General features: G+C 38.5%; 2 protein-coding genes and 1 long non-coding RNA gene across 9 annotated transcripts in view; 2 read left to right on the forward strand and 1 right to left on the reverse strand.

The window, feature by feature from the left end:
* LOC105490744 (WD repeat and FYVE domain containing 2) overlaps positions 1-19,309 on the reverse strand; it is a 202,629-nt gene that overhangs the window by 85,863 nt on the left and 97,457 nt on the right. For 4 of the 7 annotated variants that reach the window (XR_011615035.1, XR_011615036.1, XM_071081621.1 and 1 more), the window contains 2 exons: positions 16,680-16,747; positions 618-691 (listed from right to left, as the gene is read on the reverse strand). Coding sequence is in view for 5 of the 7 variants with exons in the window: in XM_071081621.1 (XP_070937722.1) it covers positions 618-691; positions 16,680-16,747 (142 nt within the window). In the remaining 2 variants the exon portion in view is untranslated. The remainder of the gene's footprint in view (positions 1-617; positions 692-16,679; positions 16,748-19,309) is intronic. The other 3 variants (XM_071081623.1, XM_071081622.1, XM_071081624.1) reach the window with 1 other exon arrangement.
* LOC139359186 (uncharacterized) overlaps positions 1-19,309 on the forward strand; it is a 48,200-nt gene that overhangs the window by 10,804 nt on the left and 18,087 nt on the right. The gene's annotated exons all lie outside the window — the stretch shown is intronic.
* LOC139355285 (heterogeneous nuclear ribonucleoprotein A1 like 2) lies at positions 6,744-7,943 on the forward strand. The gene is given in 1 exon segment (XM_071081627.1): positions 6,744-7,943. A coding segment is annotated over 1 exon segment (963 nt). The 5' UTR covers positions 6,744-6,799; the 3' UTR covers positions 7,763-7,943.

Genomic DNA, 19,309 nt, shown 5'->3' on the forward strand with positions numbered 1-19,309 from the left:
AGTTAAAATTCCAATCTTTAATCACTTCAGTTCCCCAAACATCTGCAATCAAAGGGTCTAATATTTATGTGGATCTATCTACAGACTAAACCTAGATTCTGTGCTTTTTTTCACAATTTCATATAAATTTACAGCATTCTATTCAGATGCTAGAGGGAGCTGGAAAAAACAAGAAGCAGAAGGAACAAAGAAAGAACACAGAGTATCAAAGACAAGATCAGACATGCAGATATAAGGGAAAGCATTTTCTTCCTGTTCTGTTGCTTATGTGGCAAAGTTTAAGGCACCATGATTAACCATCTGATTAAAGCCACTAGCATCACAGCTTGCTCTCACTAACGCAGATTCATGGAGTTTACTCACTGGCCTCCAATTGCCCCCATCCTCGCCACTCTGACAGGGTAGGTCAAGCTGAACCTTGTCAGCATTTAAGTGGATACTGATGATAGCTCTCCCTACATTAGAATCTCTTACCTCACCATAATTTGCTACGCTACAACTTTTATGCTACTTAGCAAGAAAATTATTCTGTTAACTTGAAAAAACTAATAAATACATACACATACTCCACAGGAAGGGAAGTATTTCAACTGGAAATCTTATTTATGTGTACTTACTGAGATTGTACCATTGTCTAGACCTATGGACAGTCTTCTTGTTTCCGGGTTAAAAGACATGCATGAACATGGAGCTGAAAGAAATGAACATGTTGATGAAATTAACAAAACCATGATTCTCATCGATTCAGGAGTGCCTAACTAGCTAAAAGTGTGGGGTTGTATTTTCCCCACTATCTCCTGGAAAACATTTCATTTAACACCCACTCACCAAAAAATAAAAACAGTAATTTTACAGCTACTCCATAGTTGTTCAGTTATCCTTTTAATGAATATAACAAATAAGATATTCTCAAACTGGGCAAGTTCCAAGGGGCTTGGTCTTGGCTGGGTCTGTCAGTATGGAGTCTAAATTTGCTTGACTAGATTAACAATACTTTGTGCTGTGTAAGATTTCTGTTACCACTCTCTCTGTACCACTCCAATTCCATCTTAAACAGAAATAACCTATCCTTTCTGAACTAGACAAACAAAAGAAAGATCTTATTATACCTCCACCCTCCCCACCCACATACAGACACATACACACATGAGTACAGAAGTCTATTTTTTGATTCAGAATTGATTTGGGGCATGTGAATTAACAGGAGTTTTTTGCTGTTGGCCTTTGGGGGTGTGCTGGAGTCTGCTGATTGAAAATGACTAAGAAGGATTTGTCTCAATCTAAAAAAGAACCAACTCATCATAGGGCTAGGCACTGTAGGAAAGAAACCAGGTGAGTCAGTACACCCAGGCCTGGACTGGGTCTCCCTGTTCCGCAGGACTGACTGCCTGAGTACACCTGAGCCTAAGTAAATTAAGTATGCTTGGAAGCCACGTATGGTCAACAAGTGCTTACCAAACAGTCGGCTCCCAGGCCCCTGCCTTCTCTACCTATGCTTGCTCCTAACTGCTCCCACTAAATAGGGGGTCTTTTGACAATTCACCCAATACTGAAATATTTAATAGTTGTTCTGAAGAGCCCAGCACAGTTTTTATATGTCTCCCTTCATATTCACAGAAGCCATGTAGATCATGAACTACCTATTATCATAATCACAATCAGCATCAAGTATTTTTTATTCCTACTTTTCACAGTTATGATTAGATGTTTTACCCAAGGTCACACAGGAAACAGTTGGAGAAGGTTCAAAGACATCATTCAAACATACAGTCCCATTTTCAAACAACCTACTTAGATTATTTTTAAACGAAAAAAGAACTTCAAGTTCTACTGACAGTCACTTCATAAACATATCACTTAGTAACATATTTTTCATTCTCTATAAAACGACCCTGAATAAAACAACAAAAAGATCTTCTAAACTGCATATTCACTTTTTTCTAATTTTCTATGATATATTCAGAAAATAAAAACATACTAAAAAGAACTTCCCCCTAAAACTTCCACCAGTACAACAGACTATCTTCTTTCTACTTAGCTACAAAATAAAACCAGATTCCCAAGAGCACACTGCTGAAAACAGCATTCAAATGATATTTAATGCACTGCCCTAAGAAAGTCAGTTTTATTGCCCTTGATTTGTAAACTATGTTGGCACAATTTCTATACAACACTAAGATGCCGGGCCTCATAATCCCATAACATGTGTGCAGAATTAAAATCTAATCATCTCATGGAAAATTAACATGTTAGCTGAAAAAAAATCTAAAGAAAAAATACACTGGGATTACAACTGTGTAAAGTACATACACACATAAGTACAGGATACATGGAAAGACTATTCTTGTGTTCAAATGACAAGATTATTTCTGTAACACTGTCTTTACTCTTATTTTGCCATTCCTGTTAAAATGAATTTTAAATATCTCACAATTTATGAAGATGTAAGTATGATCATATGAAGCAAAACTCAACTGCAACCCCAAGGGGCTAGTGACTAGCCAGGAACAACCTTATCATTTAGCTGCCCACTTGACCATCTAAAAGTATTTCCTGTGTGATTTCCTCCAAAGTCCATATCCAGTTATGCTATAATTAGAAAACCCACTGAACTTTGAATGTGATTTAAAATACTTTTTTACAACACTGCATAGGCTACTCTTAAATCTTCATTGCCATTCCCTTATTCCTTGTTTTTTCCCCAATTTCCTGTGTTTCTTGTTATTCTTTTGAGAAAAATTTATAATCTTTACTATGTTCAAGGCAAGTCCTACAATGATATATAAGGTATTATTGCTGCCATCAAGGAATTAAAAGAATTTATAGATTGTGAAACCAATGGTATATAGGAACTGTAAGACAATTTCACCCTATTGGTTCAAATCATTTTATGCATAATAAGAAACACCACCATATTTCAAAGCAAAGAACTGTTCCTATAATAAATGAATCCAGCAAAGTTTCAGAATACAAAGTTAATGCACACAAATCAGTCATTCTGCTATACACCAACAGTGACCAAGCTGTGAATCAAATCAAGAACTCAACTCCTTTTACAGTAGCTGCAGAAAAATACAATAAAATACTTGGGATTCCTAACCCAGGAGGTGAAAGACCTCTACAAAGAAAACTACAAACACTGCTGAAAGAAATCACAGATGACACAAACAAATAGAAACACATCCCATGCTCATGGATGGGTAGAACCAATATTGTGAAAATGACCATATTGCCAAAAGCAATCTACAAATTCAATGCAATTCCCATCAAAATAGCACAATCATTCTTCACAGAACTAGAAAAAACAATCCTAAAACATATGTGGAACCAAAAAAGAGCCCACATAGCCAAAGCAAGACTAAGCAAAAAGAACAAATCTGGAGGAATCACATTACCTGACTTCAAACTATATATAAGGCCATAGTCATCAAAACAGCACGGTACTGGTATAAAAACAGGCACACAGATCAATAGAACAGAAAAGAGAACCCAAATCCTCACAGCCAGCTGATCTTTGACAAAGCAAACAAAAATATGAAATAGGAAAGGACACCCTATTCAACAAATGGTGCTGGGATAGTTGGCATGCCACATGTAGAAGAATGAAACTGGACCCCCATCGCTCACCTTACACAAAAATCAACTCAAGACGAACCAAAGCCTTAAATCTAAGACCTGAAACCATAAAAATTCTAGAAGATAACATTGGAAAACCTTTCTAGGCATTGGCTTAGGCAAAGACTTCATGACCAAGAACCCAAAAGCAAATGCAGGCTGCCCGCAGAGGCTCACGCCTGTAATCGCAGCACTTTGGGAGGCTGAGATGAATGGATCACTTGAGGTCAGGAGATCGAGACCAGCCTGGCTAACATGGTGAAACCCCATCCCTACTGAAAATACAAAAATTAGGTGGGTATGGTGGTGCACACCTGTAGTCCTAGCTACTTGGGAGGCTGAGGCACGAGAATCGCTTGAACCCAAGAGGCAGAAGTTGCAGTGAGCCGAGATGGCACCAACAAAAACAAAGATAAATAGATAAGACTTAATTAAACTAAAAAATCTTCTGCCTAGCAAAAGAAACAATCAGCAGAGTAAACAGATAACCCAAAGAGTGGGAAAAAAAAATCTTAGCAATTTATACATCCAACAAAGGACTAATATCCAGAATCTACAAGGAACTCAAACAAATTAGCAAGAAAAAAAACAATTCCATCAAAAAGTGGGCTAAGGACATGAATAGACAATTCTCAAAAGATATAAAAATGGCCAACAAACATGAAAAAATGCTCAACATCACTAATGATTAGGGAAATGCAAATCAAAACTGTAATGCAGGACCACCTTATTCCTGCAATAATGGCCATAATCAAAATTCAAAATATAATAGATGTTGGCACGGATGGGGTGAAAAGGGAACACCTCTGTGCTGCTGGTGGAAATGTAAACTAGTACAACCACTATGGAACACAGTGTGGAGATTCCTTAAAGAACTAGAAGTAGAACTACAATTTGATCCAGAGATCCCACTACTAGATATCTACTCAGACAAAAAGAAGTCGTTATACGAAAAAGATACTCACACACGCATGTTTATAGCAGCACAATTCACAACTGCAAAAACATGGAACCAGACCAAATGCCCACCAATCAACAAGTGGATAAAGAAATTGTGGTGAACCATGGAATATTACTCAGCCATAAAAAGTAACAAAATAATGCCATTTATAGCAACCTAGATGGAATTGGAGACCATTATTCTAACTGAAGTAATTCAGGAATGGAAAAGCAAACATCACATGTTCTCACTCATAAGTGGGAGCTAAACTATGAGGATGCAAAGGCATAAGAATAATACAGTGGACTTTGGGGACTTGAGGAAAGGGCGGGAGTGGGGTGAGGAATAAAAGACTACAGGTTGGGTAGAGGGTACGCTCGTCGGGTGATAGGTGCATCAAAATCTCAGAAATCACCAGTAAAGAACTTATTCATGTAACCAAGAACCACCTGTTCCCCAAAAACCTACAGAAATAATAATAATAATAAAAGACTGCTTCTATAAATGAGCATAAACAAAAGAAATCTGAGCAGAAATCTTACTGTTCTACAACCCATATGCCTGAACTCAAGATGTTCTAGACAGGGGAGTGTCAGAGTTTGAGAGCATTAGCTCCCAGGCACATCCAAAGGCATAATCACCACTTCAAAGAGGCATTCTGGGAAAACACCAGGCAAACCTCTGTGTGTGTGTGTGTGTGTGTGTGTGTGTGTGTGTGCGCACGCGCGCGCACGCGCACATGTGCACGCAGCAGGTGAGACGTACAACACTCCTCAAACCATTTTCCAACTGTGACACTCCCACAGGAACAGGCCTTGGATTGACCCCGGTAGGTCCAAAGAAGCAGAGAGCAGATTCAAAAGAATATTGATGCCCAGATTTGTTGTTACAATAAAGTCTTCCTTTTCTTTTATGAATTAGAAAGGTAAACAGATTGACACAGAGATTCTTCTAACTTCAACTCACCAGAAATTAACAAAAAAGCAACTAAAAAAACTAGTGCTATGGCCCATACAAAATGGGCTCCCAGCCATGAAAGACAAATATCAAAGGGGCAAAACTGTCTGGGGAAGGAAGAGACACTAAAGTAAAGGTAACTATGACCCAATGGCAAAGGGGATCCTTTGGCAGGAAGAATAACAGGAAGCGACAAACAAAATATGATTTAAGTACAATATTTTTTGTAGCTAAGTTGTGAAATATAGCTACAAATATTTGTGATGCCTCACAAATGAGAGCTCTGCTTTAAATGCTATAAAACGAATAATTCATAAGACAATAAAGTAATAATTGGTCTCTATGAAATCTGAATATGCAAATTACAGGCAAACTGGCTGGAGACTGGTCTACTCCCCACCTTAAAATTACTTTCTCCAAAGGGTGAATGAAGTGCCTGACCAGAACCATAAAATTATAATACAGCTGCCCTCTACTGACTTCCTCTATCAAAACTGTATTCCTGAACTCTAGATGAAATAAATACAGCATGATAGAGATTGTGAAGATATATTTATCACCCCCACTTTTAACTGTTTCCCCACGAGAATAACCATACAGAATGAAATGTGTAGGGTGATGCCATTTGCCAAGACTTATCACATATATCATGGTATATGTAGGTGGCCTGAGACTTCTTTACTAACCCAATAACTGAAATTCAAGGCCTTGCCACTGGTTTTGTTGACATTATATTCTAGTCTATATTTTCCCCAACATTTTAATTAAAATCTAGGGGAAAAATGATTACGGTTTTTTGGTAAACAGTACAGGACTCATTTTCCATGTTAGCTGAATAAGATTTCCCATCTACCTTTTCTGTTTCAGACTAATGACAGTCAAAAGAAATATAATGGAAAAGTTTTAGGAAGCAATGAAATGCACAAATAAGATAAAGAAGAAACTGTGCAGGTCTATGAGTAATGTAACCTCTTATTCTCTTATATTAGTATCAAGACTTTGGTTCTGACTGGCCTGTCAGTGTCTCACCTTTAAAATTAGATACTTTCTTTCCTTGAATTCTGGGTATTTGGTAAAATAATAAAGAAAGAAAAAGAAATAAGATAAAAGTAAACACTTTCATAACACTGTGTGTTTGGTAAAATGAAGTCTTTGTAACTTAAGACAAATATTCAGCTTAAAATTCAGTGAAAACGAAAATATAGAGATACGTTCGTCAGCTTGCTCCTTTCTGCCCGTGGATGCCTCCGAAGAAGCATCATTAAAGTCTCTCTTCTCCCTGCCGTCATGTCTAAGTCAGAGTCTCCTAAAGAGCCCGAACAGCTGAGGAAGCTCTTCATTGGAGGGTTGAGCTTTGAAACAACCGATGAGAGCCTGAGGAGCCATTTTGAGCAATGGGGAACGCTCACGGACTGTGTGGTAATGAGAGATCCAAACACCAAGCGTTCCAGGGGCTTTGGGTTTGTCACATATGCCACTGTGGAGGAGGTGGATGCAGCTATGAATGCAAGGCCACACAAGGTGGACGGAAGAGTTGTGGAACCAAAGAGAGCTGTCTCAAGAGAAGATTCTCAAAGACCAGGTGCCCACTTAACTGTGAAAAAGATATTTGTTGGTGGCATTAAAGAAGACGCTGAAGAACATCACCTAAGAGATTATTTTGAACAGTATGGGAAAACTGAAGTGACTGAAATCATGACTGACCGAGGCAGTGGCAAGAAAAGGGGCTTTGCCTTCGTAACCTTTGACAACCATGACTCCATGGATAAGATTGTCATTTAGAAATACCATACTGTGAATGGCCACAATTGTGAAGTTAGGAAAGCCCTGTCAAAGCAAGAGATGGCTAGTGCTTCATCCAGCCAAGGAGGTCGAAGTGGTTCTGGAAACTTTGGTGGTGGTCGTGGAGGTGGTTTCGGTGGGAATGACAACTTCGGTCGTGGAGGAAACTTCTGTGGTCGTGGTGGCTTTGGTGGCAGCCATGGTGGTGGTGGATATGGTGGCAGCGGGGATGGCTATAATGGATTTGGTAATGATGGAAGCAATTTTGGAAGTGGTGGAAGCTACAATGATTTTGGCAATTACAACAATCAGTCTTCAAATTTTGGACCCATGAAGGGAGGAAATTTTGGAGGCAGAAGCTCTGGCCCCTATGGCGGTGGAGGCCAATACTTTGCAAAACCACGAAACCAAGGTGGCTATGGCAGTTCCAGCAGCAGCAGTAGCTATGGCAGTGGCAGAAGATTTTAATTAGGAAACAAAGCTTAGCAGGAGAGGAGAGCCAGTGAAGTGACAGGGAAGCTACAGGTTACAACAGATTTGTGAACTCAGCCAAGCACAGTGGTGGCAGGGCCTAGCTGCTACAAAGAAGACATGTTTTAGACAAATACTCATGTGTATGGGCAAAAAACTAGAGGACTGTATTTGTGAGTAATTGTATAACAAGTTATTTTAGTTTCTGTTCTGTGGAAAGTGTAAAGCATTCCAACAAAGAGTTTTAATGTAGATTTTTTTTTTTTGCACCCATGCTGTTGATTGCTAAATGTAATAGTCTGATCGTGACACTGAATAAAGGTCTTTTTTTAAAAAAAAAAAAAAGAAAAGAAAATGAAAATAAAGAGACGCTCCTGTATGGGCAATTAAATTAATGGCCATATAATTTGAAGGGAGGAAACCACAGAAGACACAGCCCTAGACAAAGGGGACCCAAGAGATCAGCATAAAATCTCAGCAGACAATAATTAAATGGATTAGAGAGAAAGTGACTATTTGCATTTCTAATACTATCTCAAAATTGGTATTTTTAAAATTGCCCTTGTTTATTCAAAAAACATGTACTTAAGAGGAGGAAATCTCAAAATATTTCGATTTGGGAGGAAAGTTTTCTAATTTCTGTTACTTACACCAATAATTCTTTCATTTTATGACTAATGTATTTTCTGTCCTTTGCTGACCAGTTGAACTTTGCTCAAATAAACACAAGTTTCATTGAAGGTTAAGCTGTGGATTTCAAGCACACTGCTTTACAATGCTATGGGCATTATTTGGCAGGAGACACTAATCTTCCTCATGAGAGGTTCTGGTTCAAACTTTAAAACTAAATAAACAATGGTGACTTCTGCAAATAAAACTTCAGGTGCTAACAGTATCCTGGTGAAGTTGAATGTCAGGATTCCACAAGAAGAAGGTCTTCAATAGAGCTTCCAATGAGCAATACACCCTGACAAAGCAAAAATTTAATTCATGGACACTATTTCATTCAGCCCTGTTTATAATAGAATAATATTTATTAGATTTGCAGTACCTAACACATGTTTTATTTTATTAAGCATACCTATACTTAGGACTTCAATTTTCTAGCACTAAAAACCATTTTACATTTAAATCCAACATTTTATTTACTCTACTAACATTAACTATTTAGTTTTCTTTTTATCTAGGCTCAGTAATATCAGCAAAGTGAATTATAAGTGGTCACTCCCAGACAAGTTTTAAGTTACAGTAAAGTTATCTAACTACACTAAATTTTAAAATGCCCCCTCAGATGAAAATCAAAGAAGAGTATGCTAAATAAATGTTGTACTTAATCAGATTAAATAATATCTAGCATGTTTAGTTTGGATAATCTATGTTTTCCTTCATTTCCATTAAAAATGAGAAGTTCCTCAGCTACCTTTTTCTTCTTAGTAAATACAGATTTAAAAGATCACATTACATTATGGTTTATAAGAATACGAATAGTAAAAACAACAAATTACACATGGTTCCATAATAAAACCTATACCAAGAAGAAAACAATAAATGGGTCAATACATTTCACAACCAGGAACCCAGAGGTTTTTTTGAAATAAGGTATAAATTAAAACAACAGAATGAGCATATCCCAAGTATATACATATTCTCCCAATCTGCCAAGAAATTCTCTCAACTGAGTTAAAGATGTTTAAAAGTCAGGAAAACAATCACCACCTCACAAAAGCAGAACTGCCAAGTTCATAATTCTAAATACCTTTCTATAATACCACTAATATACCCACATGAACTTTCCCCCACTCCAAAACACCCAGCAGAGGCGGTGGAATAAGCATACACCACCTCCACAGTCTAAAGTTACCGAAAGTCCTCCTCACCAATGGGAAAACTAACACTTTCAACTCACTTACAAAATAACTCATTTCCATTCCAGATAAAAGCATATACACACATTAATCAACTTAATTTTCCAAATCCCCAATTTTAACTTATCTGTTACCTTAAGATGATGGTCCCAATAAATGAGAAAAATAAACCAATCCAGCTACAACTCCACAAAGTAGCCAATTTTTCCTAATAACTCTGGGTTAATATCAACAATGGCAGTAATATTGTTAAACATCAAGAACCTGAAGGCATTTTACAAATAGTTATTTGGTATATCTAATAACCAAAATATCTTTGCAAATTTGAGAACAAAGATAACAGTTTATTTGTTAGGCTTCAAAGCAGAGAAAATGTGAAGGACTTGCCCAAAGTGATTCAGCAAATTATAGCAAAAATGAAAATCAAATTCCAGTTTCCCACCCAGGCATAGGATCTAACCTACAAGCCATTTTGAATACTGCAATTGAAACAATACATTTTTGGAGGTTGAATTTAATGTAAGTAATAGACTATATTCAAATATTCTTTCCATAGAACTCTTAACTAAGATTATTTATTATTCTTAAAGTATTCCCTACCATTTAAAATGGCTTAAAAAGCAGATACAATAAAACCAATAAAACCAAACAATAGAAATAAGCAAAAAGAAGTTATGACTAAAAGTGTGTGTGTGTGTGTGTGTGTGTGTGTGTGTGTGTGTGTAAACAGAAAAAAAAATTAAAATAAAGATCTGTTAGGAGATTCAGTTTGGTTTCATGTTTCACATTATCGATAATGACGAAGTACCAGGTCCTAGGGCTATTGCTCCCAATCTTTTCTGCCTCATAATACACACAGAAAATTATATTTGTAAAGCCACTGGAATAAACAGAAGAGACTAGCCCTCCCTCCATCCTCTTCTCCACTCCCCTGTTCAGCTAAGGGGATCAGTTCTCATGTTCTAATGTAATCCATTTAGACCACACCAGTAGGCTGTGTCACATAGGCTGGGAAGTTCTGCCTTTGAGACAGCAAAGAGTTCCTGGCCCTCATTCTGAAAAATAATCCACCTTTTTGCTCCTTCATAAAAGGGGCACTGCACATTATGGTAGATGATTACTTCAAAAACAGGCATAAAGCACTTCATATAATGTACACATCAGTGTAAGCTGAGGGCACAATGAATGAAGGCATTTCTGCAGAGGGCTGACACAAAGTGGGAAAACTCCAAATTTAGAGGAATAATCAGACTAACTATCGTTCATGCTGTTCACTACAAATAGCCTTTCTCTCAAACAGGCTTTTGATAAAAACTGGGAAGCAAGCAGTTCAAAATCACATGTTTCAGAGAGGCCTTGAGTTCCTATACTTTAAACATTAACTGAACAGATGGTAGGCATCCATACTTGTGTGAAAACTGAGCGGCCCAACCACACGTCAGACTGGGCAAATGCCATCCCACCAGGCCAAGGCAGAGAACTGGGAAGGTCACAAGGCAGGTCATTTTATTGCTACATCAGGTGTGCCTCTTTATTTGTAACTACCTTTGAAAAAATGAAAAAAAAAAAAAAAAGTCTTGTTTGGCTTTGTGGAAAAATTTATAAACACTTAGGAGCCAAAGTAAATTCCATTTGCCTGCCCTGGCAGGAACAGAACCCATAAAGGGTTTCCAATTCTCCAACACACCTGACCTGAGGCTCCAGTCCTCTCAAGCCTCCTATTCACAACATCTCTGGCAGCCAAGTTGATCGATCTATTCTCCATAACCAGGGAGAAGTTGGCAATAAATGCCAGGCATGACATCCAATTATCTGATAGAGTAAGAAAAATCTCCAGCTCTTTGCACCACCTCCTGCAAGAGGTTCCTCCGTCACCTCTCAAAGGACAAAGGTCTGACCCCATGAATGGCAAACCTAGTTGGTAAAGCAAATATGAAATAAATCAACCACAGAAATAGAAATGCTTGTGCTTTTTACATGATTTTTCTCTACAGTGTGATCCAACTATGGTGGTTGTAATTATATCTATTAGAAGCCTGGAACAAATAATCACATTTATGGCTGTAACTGAAACTTCCACTCTTACCCTGAGGGCCTGGTTTACAAGCTCGTGCAGGGTCCCAGATGGGTGTGCTGTAAGTTGATACTGTCACAGGCAATGTGCAGCTACTACATAAGATACACGTATTCTTTTTTGAAAGAATATTTGATAAGGAAAAGCTCTGATGTCTCATTCATCCATAAAAATCAGCTAGCTTATAGCAAACTACGAAACAAGTCAGCAGTCATCCCCACATTCTCTATAGAGAGTAGGGTTTAAAATGAACTTTCCATAGGCAGACTTTGTGACCGTGTCCCCATTACGCCTGCTTCCCACATTACAACGCTCACCACACATGATGGTTGGTATTCATTTAATGTCTGCCTTCCCCACCAGACTGTAAACACCACAAAGACAGGAACCCTCTGCCATATTTAACTACTACATCCTTAGTACATCGTACAATGTTGCATGTGGAAGAAACACTTAACATTTGTTGAATGAACTATCCAAAAAAATTAAACAAGATCAAATACTACTTTCTGCTTTCCTTCTTTACATGCCCTCACCTTTTTCCAGGCTATGTTAAGCTTAACTCTACTATGTCACCAACAGGGCCATGACTCAGTCCTTTCTCATTAAAGATCACAGAGATCCAGGAAAAACTGAAAGAGTAGGAATTAGGAGGTATACAATGAGGCCCGGGCTTAGTCAAATACTTGCAGTTACAAGTAATAGAAATCTGCTCAGGTGAATTTAGGAACAAATGGGCATATCCAATAAGAGAGAGGGGTATCTTTTGAGCTCAAATAGGCAGAACAGAGCCAGGATTCTCAGGGGATTAGTAGGATGAGGAAAATCTTGTGCATCACTTGCTTGGGCTTTCTCTTCATCAGGAGCCAGACGTTCTTCCTTCCCTGCAGATCAGCTTTTTTCCTCTTTCTCCATGCACAAAAACACCTCACAGCTCTTAGGTTTATATGTTCCCAGTAAAAAGGCCCTGCCCAGGCTGAGACTAGCATTTCTGCCTCCAAATTCTAAATTCCTGGGAAAATCAGATTGGCCCAGGGACAAACAGCCTTAACCAGGCAAGCTTGGTTTTTCCTGGCTCCCTTCTACGGAGGAGGAGCTTCTCAGAAAAGACTGGATAGGAAGACATCCCACATCCCCATAGCAGTGCTTGTGTTTTTGACCACGATGCGTCTGCTCTTCTTTCTCTTGTCTGCAACTCCCCCAAGATCACTCAGCCTCATCACACTGCCTTTCAAGTTGGTTTCCTGTCATCAAACTTGGCCTTCACTATTTATTCTTTCTCAAGCAATGCCTTCCCACTTCCTTCCTTTCATTAAACTTCAAATTCTTCTCAAAGCTATAATGCATTTACTCTCTTACCTGGATCACGACACTGTATTTAAAAGGTATTTTAGGCCGGGCACAGTGGCTCACGCCTGTAATCCCAGCACTTTGGGAGGCTGAAGCGGGCGGATCACGAGGTCAGGAGATCGAGACCATCCTGGCCAACATGGTGAAACCCTGGCTCTACTAAAAATACAAAAATTAGCTGGACGTAGTGGCATATGCCTGTAATCCTAGCTACTCGGGAGACTGAGGCAGGAGAATCACTTGAACCAGGGCGCCAGAGGTTGCGGTGAGCCAGGAATGCACCACTGCACTCCAGCCTGGCGACCGAGAGAGACTCCGTCTCAGGGAGAAAAAAAAAAAAAGGTATTTTAATGGACAAAATTAACAAATAAGTCATTTTAATACATGCACAAGAATAAATTCTTGTATACTTGGAATGCTACTTATTATGTAGTAGAATAAACACAAAATACGGTAATATTTGCTTTGTGATATTTATTTTATAGCCTCTGAATATATTGTGCATTTTCACCTATTCTGAAACCAGTATCACATAACCATTATTTACAAATAATACTGAGTAACCTCTTAACAAAACAGCTTTCAATAGGAAGGACTACAAAACAATTCCTTGGAAACTCAAATCTATTTCATGTTCTCTAACTGATTGAAATGTAGCTTATTTCCTTATGCAATAAGATTCTGCCTCTCTCAAGTTAAACAAATCTTAAATTTTTGCCCAGGTCAATTACTATGTCATCTGAATGCATAAGATTCCTAGAAACACCAAAGCCAATTTCTAACCAATTGTGATGAAGATAAGTTTCTTTTTCACCTCTACACAGCAGTAATCTTTTCAATCCATTCAAAAGATTACTGAAATCATCTTGACCATATACATCTTGTTTGTCTGCAAATCCCTGGCATCTAGATTTGTGGCCTGTACACAGTAGATGCACAGTAAACATTTGATTGACTAGCATGTATGCTTACATCCATATAGTTACCAATCAACACTATATATGTGTGGCTTTACATGTGTTCATATAAACATGTACATAGATCATCAACATGTTTGCTATAATGTCACAAGACAATGTTTTCAAACCTTAAAGTATATTCAAATTATCTAGGGTTTGGGTTTGTTTGGTTTTTTTTTGGAGACAGGAAGAGAGAGAGGTGGCATCTTGCTATATTGTCCAGGCTGGTCTTGAACTCCTGGCCTCAAAAAATCCTCCTGCCTTGGCCTCCCAAAACACTGGGATTACGGACATGATCTAACCCGCCCAGCCTATCTAGGGATTTTGTTAAATGCAAATTTTGATTGAGTAGCTCTGGGATAGAACCCAAGACTGCATTTCTAATAAGTTCTCAGGTGATGCTGATGCTACTGGCCCACAGATCATATTTTGAATAGCAAAGTAATCCCTTCTTAACTCATTTAGTAGAACACCAAAGGCAAAGTATACAAATAATCACAAGGTCCTCTTTCTCAAAGTTCATGTTCAATCGTAAGGAAACTGGATGATAATCCTCTCAGGGAAACACATCTTTATTATCAGACTAAATCCTTCAATAAGTATTTACTGAGCACCTATGCCAGGTGTAAGAGCTATAGTGACCTTTAGTCATTCTTGCATATAGCTTAATAAATGATGAAAACGCAACTAAAAGCTTCTCTGTATCTCACTGATATCCAAATAAAGAGAGCATTACAGGACGACACCAAAATGTGTATATATTTGTATAGGGGGAAGAGAATGAGTTAGCAATTGCTTAGGATCCTGTGCCTTCATGAAGCTCCTATTAATGCTTATCTCAAGAAGATTCCTTGCTTGCCATCCCCAAATCCCCATCATTGTGCCCAGGTCAGCCTTTCCTATTTGCAGAGTCATGTGAGCTATTGATCTCTGAGGCCAACTTCAACTTGCTGGATTACATACAGCCCTCCCTTATCTCTTACAGTTAGATACTGTGGCAGGTTTGATGAAGAAGCAAGACCAGAAAAAAGACTGGTTATATCATTTAAAAAATAGGAAAAAAGGCTAGGCGCGGTGGCTCACGCCTGTAATCCCAGCACTTTGGGAGGCCAAGGTGGGTGGATTACCTGAGGTTAGGAGTTCGAGACCAGCCTGGCCAACATGGTGAAACCCCATCTCTACTAAAAATACAAAAATTAGCTGGGATGCGCCAGTAGTCTCAGCTACCTGGGAGGCTGAGGGAGGAGAATCATTTGAACCGGGAGGCGGAGTTTGCAGTGAGCCAAGATCTCACTACTGCACTCCAGCCTAGGCAACAGAGGGAGACTACATCTCAAAAACAAACAAACAAACAACAAGAAAAAAATCCTACAGAATTCTCTACTTTTCCATTTATCTAAACCCTCATCACTGCCATGGCTTAAAAAGAAAGTTCAGCTTGATCCCGTAATGTACAACAATATCTTCTAGAAGCAAAACAGGTAAAGGAAGGATATAGTATTCAGAATTACAAGAAGTTTTTTCTACCCACAAAAGGGTTGAATACTTTGTTCAGCTTGGTTGTTATCATCTATTTACTACAAAATTCTAAAGACATGCAAAGCCTCAAAGATAATTTGAAAATCATTTAAAATTATTATATCATTAATAGTCATTTGTTTATAACAAGCAAAATTGTTGTTTGAGTTATTACAGTATCCTTTTGCCAGAAGCAGAATTTTAAGCAAATCTACAATTTAGCATGAATTTATTTCAGCATGTGCTTCTGAAACTGGGATACTTATATCAAGAGATGAGGTGTACACTGCAGCAAGCCAGAAGGTATAGGAGTCCAAACAACAAACCTGGGGGATTTTTCTACAATGTCAATTTTAATTAAGGTTTGAAGGGAGGGAAGTAAGGGAAATGTTTAATACAAGTAATATTAAATTTAAATAATTATTTTACACTAAAATAAACATGGGATAGGATGCCCAAACTTCATTAATTTTAAAGACAAAAGACTAGATTGAAAAGAAAATTCCTATTTTGGGGGGCCAGCTCTTCTTCAGCTGTGGGGGAACTTCTGCCAGTGGAATAATCTAAGAATCACACGTATCTTTTCTTTTAAAAGTGTACTTGGAAGATTCATTATTTATCAGTGCAAGGACATAATTCTCAGATACGATCTTGGGGAAATGAAATCAACTTCTAATTAGAATGTTTCAATCCTAAGCAAATCCTTTTGAGAACTGAATGCTCAATGCTGAATGTCTTGAATTTGAATAAATGATATAACAATAAGGCAAGGACAAATTTACTTCACAAATGTAATCACTGGACAAAATTCTGAATTGCCTAAGGACATACTTCATAAAATAGCTGAACAAAAAGTTGGAAAAGAAAGGGAGACTGCTGTAATCAGACAGCCTATGTGCTGTAGTCCTTCTTCCATTAATCTTATTCAGAAGCTATGAATATAGAGTCAATTTCAGAACAATTTTCTTACTTTACATAGTGAAAGCCTTAGAAAATCTAAAATGATTTAATATGGTACTTTTCATTATAATGAGAATCCCAACCTCAGTCTTCTCCACTTAAGAAGAAAACACAGAGAAGGCAATCTGGGAAGGAAGGAGAGTTAGGATATATGTCTGGTTTTTCAAGACAGAGATTTGGATACTTACAAGGCATTGCATGGTATATGCTTGGCCAATACTGTCCACTGTCTCTCTTTAACCAAACACGAACTGTCCTACAACAGAAGAAAATATGTGCATGAAATCACATTATTCTTAGCCATGGGAAAATGCTGATACATAGAAAATAAACCTCTTAACATTATATATAGAGAGAGGCCAGGCGCGGTGGCTCACGCCTGTCCCAGCACTTTGAGAGGCCGAGGCAGGAGGATCACTTGAGGTCAGGAGTTCGAGACTAGCCTGGCCAACATGGTGAAACCTTGTCTCTACTGAAAATAAAAAAATTAGCTGGTAGTAGTGGTGTGTGCCTGTAATCCCAGCTACTCGGGAGGCTGAGGCAGGAGAATCACTTGAACCTGGGAGGTGGAGGTTGCAGTGAGTCAAGATCACACCACTGGACTCCAGCCTGGGTGACAGAGAGAAACTCCATCTTAAAAAAAATAAGAGAGAGAGAGAATATCTTAACATACATATGTATCTTAACCATAAATACATATAAATGAACACCATATATACCTGTCTAAAGATTCTATATTCCTTAAACTTGAGGCTTCTACAAATTTAGAATTACATATAACTCTTTAAATATCATGCCACACGTGTGTAATCATGATAGTGTTTGGAAATTATTATTTTCATTCTTGTTGTTTTGCCTTTCCAAGCATCTGACCTTTGCCCTTGACAGCTGGAAGCATTCATCTGACTGGGGAACTATTTGGTTTTATTAGCGAAGGGACTACAAAGAGATCAAATGAAAAAATATGCAGTCTCTGACATGAAGAGGATTATACAGTCCATGGTCTTGTAAGCCAAGCAAGCCATTGTCTCAAGGGAGTTTTTCCAAATATGCTCAAGTAATTATAAGCTCTGAGGCAGATTTTCTGAGCTAGTGGTGTCCGTGGGGCTTGCTGTGGAACAGAGTGATACTGCACCAAAGGCTGCGCATGAAGTTCCAGGCCAGCAGCTGTAGAGAGACAAGGCAGACACCTAGGAGAAGTCAGAGAGCAGGTGCCAAAGACTCAACTAGCTGGGAAGTATCATGAGGTTCAGACTAAACAGAAAGGCCTGACCATGAATTGCACTAGCCGTAGCATCATCAGCATATGCCAGCAAGGCAAACACAAGTAGGAGGTTGAAAGGTATTATTCCAGAGACCAGAGGAAATAGTGAACATCAAACAGTTGGAAAAAGTCAGTGTCCCACTGCCAGGGGATCATAGGTCACACATCTCACCCCACACTCTTAAGCCATCCCAGGGTTAAAAGCAGAGTGAGAAACTGAGCACTTTTATCTCAGAGAGAGCTGGATACTTCCTAAAGACACTGGACCGAGTTTTAAATTATATTGGATATCCGCCACCTGCGCCACTCCAGCTAATCAGGAGGTCTTCTATAAATAAGTAGGCCGGGCGCAGTGGCTCATGCCTGTAATCCCAGCACCTTGGGAGGCCAAGGTGGGCGGATCACCTCAGGTCAGGAGTTCGAAACCAGCCTGGCCAACATGACAAAACCCCATCTCTACTAAAAATAACAAAAATTAGCAGGATGTGGTGGTGGATGCCTATAATCCCAGCTACTCGGGAGGTTAAGGCAGGAGAATCACTTGAACCTGGGAGGCGGAGGTTGCACTGAGCTGAGATGGAGCTATTACATTCCAGCCTGGGTGACAGAGCAAGACTCTGTCTCAAAAACAACAAATTAATTTAAAAATAAATAAATAAATAAGTAGTAGGAAAAAGACTAAACCAACTACAGATATAATAAAGAACATTTTCTCTGCACGGCCAGGAGTTACGATGTAATGATATGTAGTGGCACCACTACATATACATCCAAAATTCAGTCTTTTTGGTCAATTATATTAATTTGTGAGGTGAATAGATACAATGGTAAATAACTTATAAGAATTAAATCTATGCATACACATACTAATACAGCGATATGCGTATCAGCATTCACTCTTCTCTTAAACAAGTTCTTTTTACAATACATGTTAATACAACATTGTTATATTGAGATTATTACCTCAATAAGAATCAATACCAGAGTAACAGAAGATGGTGGAGTAAGACACTCTAAAATCAGTCCCTCCACTAAATCAACTACTAAGCTGGCAAGAACTGTCAGCCCCATCCCTATGGCAGGCAGCCATGGAGACTGTGGCTCATATTCCTTGAGTGGCCTGCTTGTACCAGGAAGTGAACATCGTCCTCCACAGTTTGTAGGAGGTGTTTTGATTTGCCTGGAAATTCACTGAGACACTGGAGCAAAGGCTGGCTATTGTCTCAAACCCTTAGGGCTGAAGGGCTTCCCAAGCAGTGTCTCTCAAAAGAAATTAGAGACAGAAACTTTTTTATCCTTGTCGGATGCAGGCATTTAAGGAAATCACTGGCTGACAGACATAACAGAACAGAGACCTCAGTGATCACATACAACAAAGAATATAGTCTTTGCCAAAATAGTTTGGAAAAGTCACTCAACAAATGGATAATTACAGCACTCAGCAAGTAAGAACAGCAACCTCTGGAGAAGGAGAATTATATGACTTCCAGAATTACTGCATTATAATATTCAAAATGTCCAGTTCTTAACAAAAGTTGCAAAGTATACAAAGAA

This window comes from Macaca nemestrina, chromosome 16 (genome assembly GCF_043159975.1).
Source record: "Macaca nemestrina isolate mMacNem1 chromosome 16, mMacNem.hap1, whole genome shotgun sequence".
Classification (NCBI taxonomy): Eukaryota; Metazoa; Chordata; class Mammalia; order Primates; family Cercopithecidae; genus Macaca; species Macaca nemestrina.